The following is a 15,747-nucleotide window of genomic DNA, read 5'->3' as shown; positions in this document are numbered from 1 at the left end:
ACAGTACTTATTTTGGCCACAAAGCAAATTTCAATGTATTTCAGAGGAACAAAATCACACAGAGCATGTTTTTGGTAATGTAATTGTTCTAGAAGAGTCAAAGATGAAAGCTAACTAGTATTTTTGAAGTTTGGGAATTGAGAAGTACCCTTACAAATAAATATGGGTAAAAAGCAATTCCAAAGCAATTCCAAAGCCACAGTTGAACTGAACTATATGGTTGTGATAATATAGCAATAAAATCTTTTTTCCTTCTGGCCTGAGAATTCCTCTTTGTGTGACAAGATGGTATGGTCTCAAAATCATCCGTAAATAATGTAGACATTTTAATACCTGAAACAGGGTTAGATACAAGCATGTGCTTTAGGTTATGAACCTAAACAAGGGTAATAAAATCCACCCTAAATTTATTAATGTCTCTTCTGGGGGACTCTGAGGACAACACCCAAGCAACTTGGCAATACCAGGAATGCTGGGTGGGGAGAGCCAAACAGGTGGGCAAGGGCCAAAGGACCCAGGTGGTTAGACAAACCCTACTGGTGATCATCTATTCTGGGCCATACTGTGAGGTAAACTTCCTAAAGATACTTTTCAGCATGATCTACAGTGTTTCCCAGCTCATTCAGGCCCATGGCAGCTTTAAAATAGTTGCTTTAAATCTATAACTTTTTATTTTTATGGAAATTTATTGTAAACAGGAAGCATTCTATTAATGTTACAATGAAAAATCAATGCATTTTACCATAAATACAAAGAAATGATAAAAAAGGCAAAACAAAAACCAGAGATAACAAAACAATAGTGTCTAATTTTCTTTAGATGCATTTGCCTGCCTACTAAGCTCCACAGTTGGGCTATCTAGTTATAAACAGACAGACTAGGCACAGAAGAGGGTGGGAGTCAGAGTAGGCCAGAAGTGAGTGGGAGGCCTATAAGGGACTGGGGAGTCACCCTAGTTATAGCTCAAGCAAGGACGATAGTAAGAGGTGAGCAGAGTTAAGGGGCCTGGAAACTGTGAGACCATTTGTGCAGCCGAGGAAGCATCCCCAAAACCCGTTCAGTCTCTCATCCAGGAGAGTCCTCCTTGGCCCCTGGAGACAGGGCCAGGAGCCAAGGGCTTGAGACCCAGCTGTGCTGCTCACCTGCAGTGGGACCCTGGGTGGGTTTTCTTCCCTAAAATGGGAGTGTCCACTGTTGCATCCAAAAAGTGTCATGAGGGTAAAGGGGGGTCATGTGCTGAGCACCTGTGCGTGTTAGCATCACCGTCTCCCCAAGGGCAACTTCACAGCTTAGGAGGTATGAAGCCTTTCAAGGTCTCTCCTGTTTCCAGCCTGTGCTCAGCACTGCACTTTGCAGGCATCTTCTTATGGTCCATAGCATCTGCATCCTCATTGCACAGATACAGAATCAGATACAGAATCAGACTCAGAGTGGTCAGGGAGATGTGCTTTACCCAGGCTGAGAAAAGGGTCAGGAGGGACTTAGGTCTAGGAGGGAATGTTGGGAGAGGAAGAAGCTGAGACTGGAGTCTCCAGAGAAAGAAGGGGCCAGAAAGAAGCTTTACCTGTAGTCCAACTTTGCTCAGGGTCAGCCCTGCTCTGAAGATGAAGCAAAGCAGGTGGCCATGGTCATACCTGACTCTTCCACCTCGGGCTGATGGTCAGCCATCGCTGTGGTGATCATAATTTTATTATACAATAGTCTTGATGATGCCTTTACTGTTACTGTGTTTTTGTAGGAGAGCACAGCCCACTCTGACACATAGCAGAGGTTCTGGGGAGGCTCCCCTCTTTCCCTCTCTTGACCTTGGGGTCTGCTAAACCCCATGCAACACCCCCCTTCAAGTGCACATTGTCCGTAGAGTATGTCCTGTCCTCAGAGCCACCCCATGCTGGCCGCTCTGGCATCTCAGGACGTGGGCACAGCCCTCTGCAAGACCTTGCAATGGGACAGAAGCCTAGCACAGGGTTTGAAGCCAGGAAAACACCTACTTCTTAATGGGTAACAGGCAGGAAGGCTAGGGGTCCCCAAGAGGAGGAAATAAGACTAAGACTGCAAGTGTTAGATTTTTTAAAAATCTCTCTCTTAAGTGGCAGGAGGAAACAGACTACAAGTGTCAGACTTTTTTTTCCTTCTCTATACAAAATTGGAAGTTTGCTTTTAAAACTCTGTGTTGCCATGATGACATCTGGTTTCACCTGAACTTAACATTTCTCAAATGTTGAGCTAACCAATGAATTTTTCTTTTGGAAATGTTTTTCTTAGGCTATGTTAATGAGCTATATATTTGTTTGGAAATCTGCATTTCTTCAAGATTCATGTCAATTCCTTTATGGCCCAGGATGACTCATGTTGTGTCAATGCTATCTCAAAAGACATTTTGTGGGTGAGGGGCCTGGTGCCACTTTCTCAGTTTTGAGGCAATTCCTTTTTCAAATTAGCATCAATAAGCTGTGGAAAATTCTCAGAGATGGGAATACCAGACCACCTTACCTGCCTCTTGAGAAACCTGTATGTAGGTCAGGAAGCAACAGTTAGAACTGAACATGGAACAAGAGACTGGTTCCAAATAGGAAAAGGAGTACGTCAAGGCTGTATATTGTCACCCTGCTTATTTAACTTATATGCAGAGTACATCATGAGAAATACTGGGCTGGAGGAAGGACAAGCAGGAATCAAGATTGCCGGGAGAAATATCAATAACCTCAGATATGCAGATGACACCACCCTTATGGCAGAAAGTGAAGAAGAACTAAAAAGCCTCTTGATGAAAGTGAAAGAGGAGAGTGGAAAAGTTGGCTTAAAGCTGAACATGCAGAAAACTAATATCATGGCATCTGGTCCCATCATGTCATGGGAAATAGATGGGGAAACAGTGGAAACAGTGTCAGACTTTATTTTTCTGGGCTCCAAAATCACTGCAGATGGTGATTGCAGCCATGAAATTAAAAGTCATTTACTCCTTCAAGGAAAGTTGTGACCAACCTAGATAGCATATTAAAAAGCAGAGACTACTGTGTCCACAAAAGTCCATCTAGTCAAGGCTATGGTTTTTCCAGTAGTCATGAATGAATGTGAGAGTTGGGCTATAAAGAAAGCTGAGCACTGAAGAATTGATGCTTTTGAACTGTGGTGTTGGAGAAGACTCTTGAAAGTCCCTTGGACTGCAAGGAGATCCAACCAGTCCATCCTAAAGGAGATCAGTCCTGGGTGTTCATTGCAAGGACTGATGTTGAAGCTGAAATTCCAATACCTTGGCCACCTGATGTGAAGAGCTGACTCATTTGAAAAGACCCTGATGCTGGGAAAGATTGAGGGCAGGTGGAAAAGGGGACGACAGAGGATGAGATGGTTGGATGGTATTACCAACTCAATGGACATGGGTTTGGGTAGACCCCGGCAGTTGGTGCTGTACAGGGAGGCCTGGCGTGCTGTGCTTCACGGGGTCACAAAGAGTCGGACACGACTGAGCGACTGAACTGAACTGAACTGAACTGAACTGATAGATAAATAACTTCTTCCTTCAAACTAGCAAGGGGGCAGTCTTTCTGCCCCCTTCTGAGGTCTATGTCAGAAGATTTCTCTATCTCTTTCATACTTTAATAAAACTTTATTATGCAAATGCACTGAGTGATCAAGCCTCGTTACTGCCTCTGGAGGCCAAGAATCCTAGCATTGTTCATGGTTCATAGCTGCAAACTTTCCCTTCCATGACAGTTTGGATGGGGCAGGTCATGCTGATTTCCACAGTTCAGTGGCTTGAAGTGGGATCTTAGTTTCCTGACCAGGAATCAAATCCAGGCTGTGGCAGTGAAGGCACTGAATCCTAACCACTAGACCACAAGAGCTACTGGGCTTGAAACAGGAGCTTAGCGTTTGTCTTCTTTGTATAAAAAATTCAGCAGAGAGACAGAAGGTAATGAAGCAGGTACAACTTATTAGAAGAAAAGTACATGTGGAAGGCTAGAATCACGTTTTTGAGGTGGCTTAAATTGCCTACATGGGGGCAGTTTTCCAAGTTCCCTCTAGCCAGTCAGTTTGCTTTGTTGTGCTTTTTGCTCATATTTGGTCTGACTCAGGGTTCTCCCCAATGTACCCACACATCTTTTAACCAAAATGGATTCCAGCCTGAGTGTGACTGTGGTTATATAAGTCTGCATGGATGGACCTGTATGTCTGAGTTTCTGTGTCTGTGAGGATATTGATTGTGAATGTGAATTTTCCACTGCACAGGTATTATTGAGTGTCTCTCTGTTTTTCTCTTTACGTACTTGTGTGTCTGCATCTTTGTCACTAATTGAGTGTACATTGGTTGTGTAAATCTGTGTGTGTCTGTGACTGGGGTCTTACATATCAGATATGTGTGTATGTGTCTCGGGGCATATGTGTCCTTGGAGTTGTGTTTGTATTTTATATGTATGAGAGTGTGTTGTATGTGAAGTTGTTGTTCATTTAGATGTTCATTTTTGTATCTATTGTCTTCTTCTTCATATCTATTTGCATGTGTCTATGTTCTGTGTTTGCATCTGTCTCCGCCTGCATGTTTGTGTTTGTGCCTCCATAAAATATGTGTGGGTCTGTCCTGTGAGATGTTTCCCATGGCCCTGAGTATGTGCACCTGTGTGTGTCTATGTGCTCCCCTCAGAGTTTCATTCATTGCCTTTGTTAGTCTGCATGTGAGCCGTACATGAGCCCACCACCTGAGTCCCCAGGGGAGGCTGGGGGGATTCCGTGCCAGAGTGTCTCCATGTTTGTGGTGTCTGTATATTTCCTTGTGAGTCTGTATTATCTGTGCATCTCAAAAGAGGGCAGCTGCAGAGGTGACCCCCTCTGCCTATCGGTGACCCCCAGGAATGGGTGAGAAGGGTGACAGTGTGTCCTTCTCTCCCTCTCGGATTCAACTCCTATCTCCTGTTTGCTCCTTGAAAGGAAAGCTATGGCCAACCTACACAGAATATTAAAAAGCAGAGACATTACTTTGCCAACAAAGGTCTGTCTTGTCAAAGCTATGGTTTTCCCAGGAGTCATGTATGGATATGAGAGTTGGACTATAAAGAAAGCTGTGTGTGAAGAATTTATGCTTTTGAACTGTGGTGTTGGAGAACTCTTGAGAGTCCTTTGGATTGCAAGGAGATCAAACCAGTAAACCCTAAAGGAAATCAGTCCTGAAGCTGAAACTCCAATACTTTGCCCACCTGATGCGAAGAACTGACTCATTAGAAAAGACCCTGATGCTGGGGAAGATTGAAGGTGGGAGGAGAAGGGGACGGCAGAACATGAGATGGTTGGGTGGCATCACCGACTTGATGGACATGAATTTGAGCAAGCTCTGTGAGTTGGTGATGGACAGGGAAGCCTAGTGTGCTGCAGTCCATGAGGTCGCAAAGAGTTGGACACGACTGAGTGACTGAACTGATCTGACTCCCCTCCTTCCAGTCTCTGTGGTTCCATCTCAATCTGCATGGATGAGTGGAGTGAAGGATTAGTTCACAGAATCACAGGCCAGGGGTATCGAAGGCCCTGAATGGCACAATAAGGAGCGGTGTCTGGGGAGGACTCTGGGCCCCCGGGAAGAGGCTGGGGAACAAAGCTCCTGTGTCCCTTGGAAGAACTGGTGGAGTCCTGCAGGACTCCTGGATCCCCAGAGGGTAGGACTCTCACTAGCCTGTGCTGACCCCAGCTGAACCTGCAAGCACCAGCATCAGCATTATTAGTGGGAGGAGAGGCAGTGGATCCACTGGGTGGTAGAAGAAGAGAGATGGTCTGGCAAGCAACTGTGGTCACCAGGCTGGGCTGCCCTCCCCTCTGCTCCATTCCTGAGACACCACAGATGCCCTGCCTCCTGCCCACCCTCTAGATGGGGAGAGGCAAGCCAGACCCCTGGGGCCCCACAGACTGTCCTCCTAGACCTCCAGCTCCTGGTCATTGAGTAGGTGTGAGGGGTCACCCAGAGTCTCTGGAACCAGGAGTGAGAGTCAGGCCCTGGGGCAAACTTTGATGGGGATTCTGGGAATTACAGAGGGCCAGCATTTAGCTGTGGTGTTGGAGAAGACTCTTGTGAGTCCCTTGGACTTCAAGGAGATCAAACCAGTCAATCCTAATGGAAATCAGTCCTGAATATTCATTGGAAGGACTGATGCTGAGGCTGAAGCCACCTGATGCAAAGAACTGACTCCTTGAAAAAGAGCCTGATGCTGGGAAAGATTGAAGGCAGGAGAAAAGGATGAGATGGTTGGATGGCATCACTGACTTGATGGACATGAGTTTGAGCAAGCTCTGGGAGTTGGTGTTGGACAGGGGAGCCTGGTGTGCTGCAGTCCATGGGTCGCAAATAGTGGGATATGACAGAGCAACTGAACTGAACTGAACTGTGCATTTAGCACCAGATATCTCACAAAATAAACACACAATAGAGTCACTGTTGATGCTAACTCAAATATTTTATTTCTTTTAGCTCCATTCTGCCCACTCACCTGGGCAATCTTAGAGGAACAGGGAACTTGAAGAAAGGACAGTGACTGATAATTTGAAAGTACCAAAATGCTGGGATGTTGTCCCTCCTGGTTCTCTTTCAAGTCATCTCTCTCAACATTCCTCTCCTCATCCTCACCATCATGAGGAAACTGAGGCAGTTAGGAATTTGGCCAAGATCACAGGATGACTTCTGAGTTTTTTTGCCAACTACTTCTGACCAAACTCCTTCTTCCGAAGCTCACTTCTTTTTATCTTGCCAGTGATGGTTTTGGGCAGCTCTGAGACAAACTCCACCTGGATGAAGACAAATCAAACCCATTCCAGTTGAGTTCCCCTGACCCCCGTCATCTTTTATCAACTCCCAGCAGCTCTCCTCCTTAGCCCCTTCACAGACCCCCAGACAGGTTGACACTCTGGGACAGTCTGGTGCCACCATTTTGGGGGTCCACCATTTGTCAAATTCTTCTCCTACCCTCTGAAGTTGGATGCAGCTCTTTGATGTACTTTGATCAATGAAATATGAGTAGGAGTGAAGTATGCCACCTCTAATAAAAAAGTTGGGAATCACTGAGACAGGCCACCTTCTCTGTCCATCTCTTCTAGTACTCTGGTAGGTACCTACAAGGCAGTTGTTCCTTTATCCTGGTCCCAAGGTGAGGAGATGTGGAACAAAGGCCCCAGGACAGCCATGGTGGACAGGTGGCATGAGCAAGAAAGACATCTTCCTTGTTACAACCCACTACCAATTTGGGACTGTTAGTTACCCACAATAACATCAAACCCTTCTTAACTGCTATGCATCCTATATTCTGCTCTTGAAAAAGCATCAGATCCTAATCTTAACAGCATGACCTCTGTTGTCAGGTACACATGGTTTTAAATTCCACCTTTTATTTATTCTAATCTCAGGCAATTTACTTTGAGTGTTTGAGCCTCAGCTTCCTCTTTGTAGACTGGGAAGATTTTCTCAGGTTATGGAGAGGATTAAATAAAATAAAAATGCACGTAAAGCATTTAGTCTAGGGTCTGGTACACATAGTAAATGCTCAATAAATGTTAGATATATGGCTTTATAATATGTATGGATTGTAAGCATTCAGACAATGCAGCAAAGTATTATTACAAAAGAAGGAAATATTAACTTTTTGTTTTAAATAGTATAGTATTATATATATTCTTTTATAGCCTGCGTTATTATCTCAATAATACATTGTCATGATATTTTTATGTTAAAAATAAAAATCACGTTTTAAGTTACAGAATAATATTAGATTTCTTGAATAATTTAAACCTTTCTCTATTGTTGAAAATTTTTTGTAAGTTGTTCATGGAGTTTAAAACAAATGAAGTTGAATAAAAAGTATCAGAATGTATTACACATTGTTAGGATAAATATCATTTTGCTAATTTTTGTTTGTTATTTGTGTATATGTATACTGGATTGCAATATAAAATATATTAGTTAGCTAAGTACTCAGTCGTGTCCGACTCTTTGTGACCCTGTGGACTGTAGCCCACCATGGGGTTCTCCAGGCAAGAATAGTGGAGTGGGTTGCCATTTCCTCTTCCAGGGGATCTTCCCGACCCAGGGATCGAACCCAGGTCTCCCACATTGCAGGCAGATGCTTTAACCTCTGAGCCACCAGAGAAGCCCTAGTAAAATGTATATTTCACTGCAAATAATGTTTTTTAAAAGTTTGGAAGTTGCTGATTTGGATGTTGTTTTCAAATTTTGAAAGATTATAAATAACTCACGTGGATATCTTTGGACAGCTGTCTAATATTTTTTCTTTAGGTTGACATGCCAGCAATGGATGAGTTTCTGACACAGGATAGAGGTTCTATCCAATTAAGTGGGCTCCCCCACACCCATAAGCTGAAAAGCTTCTTCTGGAGACAAAAATTTTAGTCCTCTTGGGTACTAATGCTTCACCCCAGCTACACTACATCCTATGAGACTTCAGGCAGTGGAATCCCCAGAACCACTCAAAAAGACCAGACCCCATCCATCTGCTCTCACTCACTTTCCTCGGGTACTTGTAAGGGGCCGTCACTGACTTCACATGCTGCTGCAGCTCCTTGATGAGCTCATCTTGGTCACGGCACGAGAATTCTGGGTTCAGGACAATAAATGCCTTCACTACCTGTAGTGATGAACCAGAGGGGAGACTCAGGCAAGAGTTCCAAAAGTAAATGCTTGGCACTTCCGATGGGTAAGACTCTCCTCTGCACCAGAGGGCACTGTTCCATCCCTGTTCAGGAAACTAAGATCCCACATACCACACTGCACTGTGTGGCCAAAAATAAAATAAAGGGTAAATGCTCATTAAATTAATGGAAAAACAAATTGACAATTGAGCTTTTAGAAATCCAAATACTTCTGATTTCCACTTTTTGCCCCGGAAAAAATCACTTAACTTCTCTTAATCTCAATTTCCTTTCCTGTGAAATGGGGAGAGAAGAGGTTCATTTTTCATCAGGTTTAGGTAAAGATGCCATGAGATAATGCATATAAAACATGAAGCTAGTTTAAATTTATCTGCATTCCTATCATTGTTATCACCACCATTTTCACTATTATTGTAGGTAGAGTTCTATGGACATTTAATAATTGCTAAAACTTGGCATTTAATAAGTGTTAGTAATCTCTTAGTTTCATATTATTTATGTCTTCATTTAATTTCACAGGGATTGTACACAGAAGGTGTTCAATGAACACTTGTTGAATCAATGAATGTATCCTCTGGACCCAGAGTCCGCAATTTCCCTTTTGACTCTACCACTCATTAGCGGTGTAATCCAGACAAGTTATTTAACCTCTTCATGCCTCTGTTTCCTTCTCTGTAAAAAGGTATAAAAAAAGTCCTTAATTCATTGTGCTCTGTGAGGGATAAATGAACTAGTGCATCGAAAGCGTTCATTAACTCCTAGATGGCATCAGCAGCGGCATTCCCAATCAGCATCATTTCAGTCAAAGAAGAGGCCACAGTGCTGCCTGCTGACAACGTGGTATAAGTGCACATTACACTGACGGCCCTCCCTCCACCCAAGGCTGGGTAGGTATGGGCCTGGACCATACCTGGGTCTTCCCAGGCCCACACCCAGCCACGATGACCCCCATGTCCTCCTCCTCACCTCTCCTCGAACCGGGTCCGGGCTGCTCACCACAGCAGACTCGGCCACCGCTGGGTGTTCTGCCAGGGCATTCTCTACTTCTGCTGGCCCAATGCGGTACCTGCAGGACCAATGGTTCCTTCTGAGCAAATTCCAGGGCTATGGTGACCCAGGCCCTCAGATCTCACCTTTTGGAGAGATACATCTTCCCCTGGCACAGAAGGAAACTGTCAGAGGGAGCCAGAGGCCTGTGCAAAGGCCTGTGTTCAGAGGACTGAAATGTGAATTCCTGAAGTCAAGCAGCTTCCTCTGGCATGAAAACTCTTTATCTTTAACATTTGTTGAAATTTTATGTCCTGTTCCTAAACTATGTAATGTGTCATTTTATTTTCTTTATAAATGATAAATTTATAATTATAATTATAAATCTGGGCTGCACCCTCTACTGTCTTTGAAACTTCAGGCAAGTTTTTTTTCACCGGTCACTGGCTCCGTTTCCTCATGTAAAATGGGCATAATCAAGGGAATTCCCTGGTGGTTCAGTGGTTAGGACTCTGTGCTTCCACTGCTGAGGGCATGGGTTCAATCTCCACTCAGGCAACTAAGGTCCCTCATTCTGCACAGTGTGGGCCACCTTCCCTACAATTAAAAAAAAACAACAAAAATAGAATGGGGATAATCACATCTACCTTCTAGCATTGAGAAGTGGATTGTATAAAACACTGCACAGAGCACTGTCACATAATACATATTCCATAAAGGTGAATTTTATTATTGTTGTTGTTATGTTTTTCTGTGCTTCATCAGAGGAGCACACAGAATAAGCTCCCTCAACAAAGAGGGGCCAAAGTAAAGTTTTCCTTCCCAGCCCCTTTAAATTGCATGATGTCTTACCCTGCTTCAGAACTAGTCTGAGAGTCTTATCACCAACGCACGAAGGAATGTCTGGGCAAGCTAGATTCCACTAGGCATATGGGAGTGATACCTTCTGGCTAGGGTCAGCTACACCTACCCGGATGCATTGATGACATCATCACTCCTCCCAAGGAACCAGAAGTAGCCCTCTTCATCAACAGTTGCTCTGTCCCCGGTGTTATAAAAGTCCCCACATTCCACTTCAGCTGTTTTCTCTGGGTTATTCTGCAAAGAGAACAGCACTCCCTTGTTGAAAGCAGTGAGTTTAGAGATGATGAGCCTCAACACAGGGTTCAGATACTGGCTTCAAATCCTGCTCTACCCGACTTGGGCAGTTTTTATCTCTATTTTCATTGCATGCAAGCACTCAATGCATGCTACGGGTAAAATAATGAACAATACTAAACAAATTTTAAGAGCATTAAAAAAAAATAACAACTCAATTTTGTGTGGTACTCCAGTAGAATAAAATTTCTACTAGAGTATAACTCCATTTATTTTATTCTCTCTTATAAGCTCAGCATTCACACAGTGCCTGGACAGATGGGAGGTGTCAATAAATGTTGCTGAATGAATTTTCTTATCAAAATATTACCTATTTGAGCCTCACACAAAGACTATGAAAATGGTGTTTTAATTAAACTTTTAAGATAATTGTAGATTTGCATGCAGTTATGAGAAATAATTGGGCTTCTCTGGTGGCTCAGATGGTCAAGAATCTACCTGCGAAGTGAGAGAGGTGGGTTTGACCCCTGGGCTGGGAATATCCCCTGGAGGAGGAAATGGCAACCAACTTCAGTATTTTTGCCTGGAGAAACCCCATGGGCAGAGGAGCCTGGTGGCCTACAGTACATGGGGTCACAAAGAGTTGGACACAATAAATGACTAAACACAGCATAATAAATAATATGGGCTTCCCTAGTGGCTCAGATGATAAAGAATCTGCCTGCAATGCAGGAGACCCAGGAGTTCAATGCAGGAGTTCAATCCCTGGGTTGGGAAGATTCTCTTGAGAAGGAAATGGCAACCAACTCAAGTATTCTTGCCTGAAGAATTCCATGGACAGAGGAGCCTGGCAGGCTACCCCATGTCCATGGGGTCCCAAAGAGTTGGACATGATGGAGCAACTAACACTCTGCTTTCATCTGAAATAATAAGAGTGATCTTACCTACCTTTTACACAGTTTCTCCCCATAGTAACATCTTGCAAAAATAATGTTCAATATCACAACTAGGACATTAACATTGATACCATCCACAAATCTTACTCAGATTTCCCTAGTTTTTTATCTGCACTCATATGTGTGGAAAAAGATATTCCCTTCAATTAGGAGCCAAAAGAGAGCTGAGGTAGCTATCTAATAACATTAGACAAAGTAAACTTGAAGTTAAATCTGTTACAAGTGATAAGAAAAGGATATTATAAATTGAAAAGAGGGTTAACTCACCAAGACTATATAACGTTTAGAAGCAAGAATGCATTTAATAGCCTAGTACCAAATATTTGATGCAAACACTGACAGAATTAAAGGGAGAAATCAGAATTATATAAAATAAACATTGACAGAATTCAAGGGAGAAATACACAGTTCTATATAAAAATTAAAGAGTTCAATATATTACTTTCAATAATGGACAGAACAACCCCATGGAAGGGGAGTAGGGAGCTACAGTTCAATGGGAACAAAATTTCTTCTGAGGATGGTGAAATTTTTCTGCAGATGCATAGTGGTGATGGTTATGCAATATTATAAATTTTACTCAGTGCTACTGAATTGTATGCTCAAAAATAGTGAAAAGAGTAAGCTTTATGTTAAATATATATAAATATATATTTTACTTCAAGAAAAAGGAAATGAAAGAACAGAATATAAACCAACAAATCTTAATGCAACATGATGTCTCCTTGCCATGAGAGCATGTGAAATGGGAGAAATCGATGTGGCCATATGTGAAGACACTTTTGCAAAATAAAATACATCATGTACAATTTTTTTCTTTTAAGTCATTTCTCTTGACCACCCCAATTCAATTTAACAAAAATCTCTGTGGTTGGATCCTACCATTTAAAAAATATTTCCTCAAATAATTCTAACTTGTAAGCAGGATTAAGAACTGATGATCTATATGCCTGTTACTCTGTGTTTCTTTCTCTTTTATCCAACCTTTAAACTGTGCTACTGAGAATTAAGGCTAAGGCTTGCATAATTGCTTCTCAACATAGCACCACAAGAGAACCAGGATTCCCTTCCCACTTCAGGCCATAGTGTGAGGACAACAGTGACACCAGTGGTTGTGACTTTATAGAAACGGGATGGAGTCTGAGATCAGTTTCAGGGTTTGTCTACACTTACACAGTCAATCTTGGAAGCTGAGAATTTCCTTTTAGTGGCCACTGCTAGCTAGAGTTTGTCTGATGAAGAGTTATAGCAGGTTTCCTTATATTTTTTGTAGATTCCTTTATTGTAGATTTCTCTAATCACTGAATTTCTCATTTAGAGTTTGGGCCCTAAAACACATCACTTTGAACCCTAATCCTGCCATTTATTTGTCTTGGGGAAGACATGTCAAGCTTTCAATCTGCAGTTTCTTCCTCTGAAATAGGGGATAATGACACTCCTGGAGGCTCAGCAAGATTTCATAGATCTGTGTGCATCCTGTTGGTAGTAGGTTGGTATGATTTGGACCCATTCAAAGCCAACATTCTTAACCAGAAGAGATAGTTGGACTTCAAGTCTATTGGTTCTGAAGTTAAGCTGTTATCTACTCCATTATCTATCCTGTAAGTGTCAGATGGGTTATGATAGAAAGGGATGTGGGACCACATTATGAGCTTTGAGATTAATTAAAGCAGATTTCATTGACTTGGCGTGAATAAAGGAAGATGGAAGAAGTTTCAGGATGCAGAGTTGAGTCCAGTCTGTTATCACCTACACAGCTCCCTGTGAGGATTCTTGGAGCCTGTTTGGAAGCAGATGGTGTGTTCTTACCTCATAGTACATGAAGAGGCCTATGGGCCTGGTGGGCTTGATCCTGATGCCAATGCTTCCTTCCGTGTTGGGAGGCTGGATATTGCCCTTGTCATCAATGATCTGGAGCAAGAGATCTGTGAATCCCACCCTGCAAGGATCCCCAACATTCCTGCCCCACCCAAATATTGCCTGGCTTATTCATGTGACACAGTACGGGTAACTGGGGAACGGGGTTGGGATAGAGGAGCCATCTCAGAAAATAATAAAACTGTCAGGAGTCTTCGAAGCCAGCAAATGGTGAAATCCAAGTCATGGGTGCATCTATTTGTTTCATAGATATATACGCATCCCAAATGTGTCTTCAAGCTAGAAAACATGGATCAGGAAAGACTAAAACAAAAGTAGTGGAGAGAGCCTCCAGGGCTGCTAGAAGTACTCTTTCACCAGGCTGGGTGAGTGAGGCCTCTCGCTGTCCTGGCAAACTGCACTCGTGCCCAGGACATTGTAGTTCTCACCAGACACCTCCCCAGGAAATTAGAGGAAATGTAGGCAGAAGAGGAGAAAGGAAAACTGGAAGGCATGGCCGGTTCTGTCATCTCATGCCACACAATGGTCTCATCTTAGCCCAACACCAACTGCTCTCTGCCAACATCTTTCCCATCAAACCTGAATGTCAAAGGGTGGGATGGCCTTCCCCATGGAACCTGGCTTGATCTTCATCCCCCGGAGAGTGCCACAAGCTATTCCCTGTTGACAAAAGAAGAGAACTGGGGTTGGCCAAGAGTCTAGGCTGATCACAAAGCTGCAAGAATCAAACACAGCATCCATGCTCACAAATGTCATTTAATGTTATGCGAAGAAGCATAGCATTGTGGGGAAGCTGGAAGGTATTGACCCAACTCTAGTCAGCAGGCATTCGCTGCATCTGACTTGAACTGGGACTGAGCCTGATGCTGGATCTGATTCCAGTGGGAGAGGCCAAGAAGAATCAGAGGAGTAAGCTCCAGGCTGGGGGCATGTAATTTAGGCTGCGGAGTTCACACTGTATGCTGGACATGTGTCAGTGTGCCGGGAGAAGGCCACAAGTCCATTTAATAAACATTTATTTGGAGCTGCCTCAACTACTTTTCAGAGTTATGTTGAAATTATTCACATTGTTTATGTTGTTCCTTTTGTACTGGCCTACGCCTTCAGTCTTCCTGATGAAGATTTTTCCTTCTTAACAGTTCTCTAAAATATCATTCTTCCTAGAGTTAAGAGCTTTATACCCAGATAGACCACAGGTTGACTCCACCCTTCGCTAGCCATGTACCAATTAATCCCCCTTGATTTCCTCTTCTGTCAAAGGAGGATAATTATAACATTTATCACTTTGAGTGCTTTTGAGTGTGTGCCAGGCACACACCAAGTAGTCAATAAACAACTACTTCTAACTATCATTCAGGTCCCAAGAAAAGTAAGTTGGAAGATTCTCTTTCTGTAGTATTTTCCCCCACACTTCCATTGCTGCCAATAGGGCATTATATTTGTTGTTGTTAGTCTGTTTCCCTCAGTAGATACTGAGCATTCAGAGAATAGAGATGTCCCACCCATCTCTGCACCCCCAGCATCTAAACACAATATCTACCTAAAAACCAACAATGAAAACCATAAATGCAGTAAGAGTTGGGCACTGTGCCCAGAGATGTGTATAGTTTCTTTCATTTACCTTATCACAACCTTGCAAGATTGGCATTGCATTTCCATTTTAGAGATGGGAAAGCTAGACTCTGCAAGGCTCAGTAATATGCCTACAGTCTTGAAACCTATAACTGGAAGGTTGAGATCTGGACGGGGGTCTGAGCTCCTGGAAGAAGAAGCACTTTCTCCCTGGCTGTCACTGGTCATACTATAGGCATGTAGAAAATGTTGCACAGATGCTTGGACAGGTGTGAAAACTTTTGGTGAAATGAAGCACCATCTAGGTATCAGAGAGTATTCTGTCATGAGTCATTGAGAAAAAGGGTCAAGTGTCGTGAGTGTAGTGTGTAGTTCTAACCTCATTCTCCTTGTCCGAATATAAACTGTAAACCAGCAAGGACATACCTAGAGTCTTAACATTTCTCAGATCTGGAAGCAGACCCCAAAACTGATTATTTAATTTTTGTTTTGGAAAATAATGTCAGACAAGTGAATTGGGTCTAGAACATCTATTTTGCTACAGGTCCTGAGATGACAGTCATCCCTCTGTCACCTAAGGGGATGATAGGGAGGTAGGGGAAACTTGATTGGT

General features: G+C 43.0%; 1 protein-coding gene across 6 annotated transcripts in view; it reads right to left on the bottom strand.

Moving 5' to 3' along the window:
* Positions 1-6,421: 6,421 nt before the first annotated feature.
* ACSM1 (acyl-CoA synthetase medium chain family member 1) overlaps positions 6,422-15,747 on the bottom strand; it is a 72,383-nt gene continuing 63,057 nt past the window's right edge. For all 6 annotated transcript variants that reach the window (XM_070460969.1, XM_070460974.1, XM_070460971.1 and 3 more), the window contains 6 exons: positions 14,142-14,222; positions 13,494-13,595; positions 10,601-10,728; positions 9,610-9,709; positions 8,499-8,618; positions 6,422-6,768 (listed from right to left, as the gene is read on the bottom strand). In XM_070460969.1, the coding sequence (XP_070317070.1) occupies positions 6,682-6,768; positions 8,499-8,618; positions 9,610-9,709; positions 10,601-10,728; positions 13,494-13,595; positions 14,142-14,222 (618 nt within the window). In that variant the 3' untranslated portion in view covers positions 6,422-6,681. The remainder of the gene's footprint in view (positions 6,769-8,498; positions 8,619-9,609; positions 9,710-10,600; positions 10,729-13,493; positions 13,596-14,141; positions 14,223-15,747) is intronic.

Source organism: Odocoileus virginianus, chromosome 33, assembly GCF_023699985.2.
Source record: "Odocoileus virginianus isolate 20LAN1187 ecotype Illinois chromosome 33, Ovbor_1.2, whole genome shotgun sequence".
Lineage (NCBI taxonomy): Eukaryota > Metazoa > Chordata > Mammalia > Artiodactyla > Cervidae > Odocoileus > Odocoileus virginianus.
Note: the sequence above shows the minus strand (reverse complement) of the source record. Positions and strands in the feature narration are given on the sequence as shown.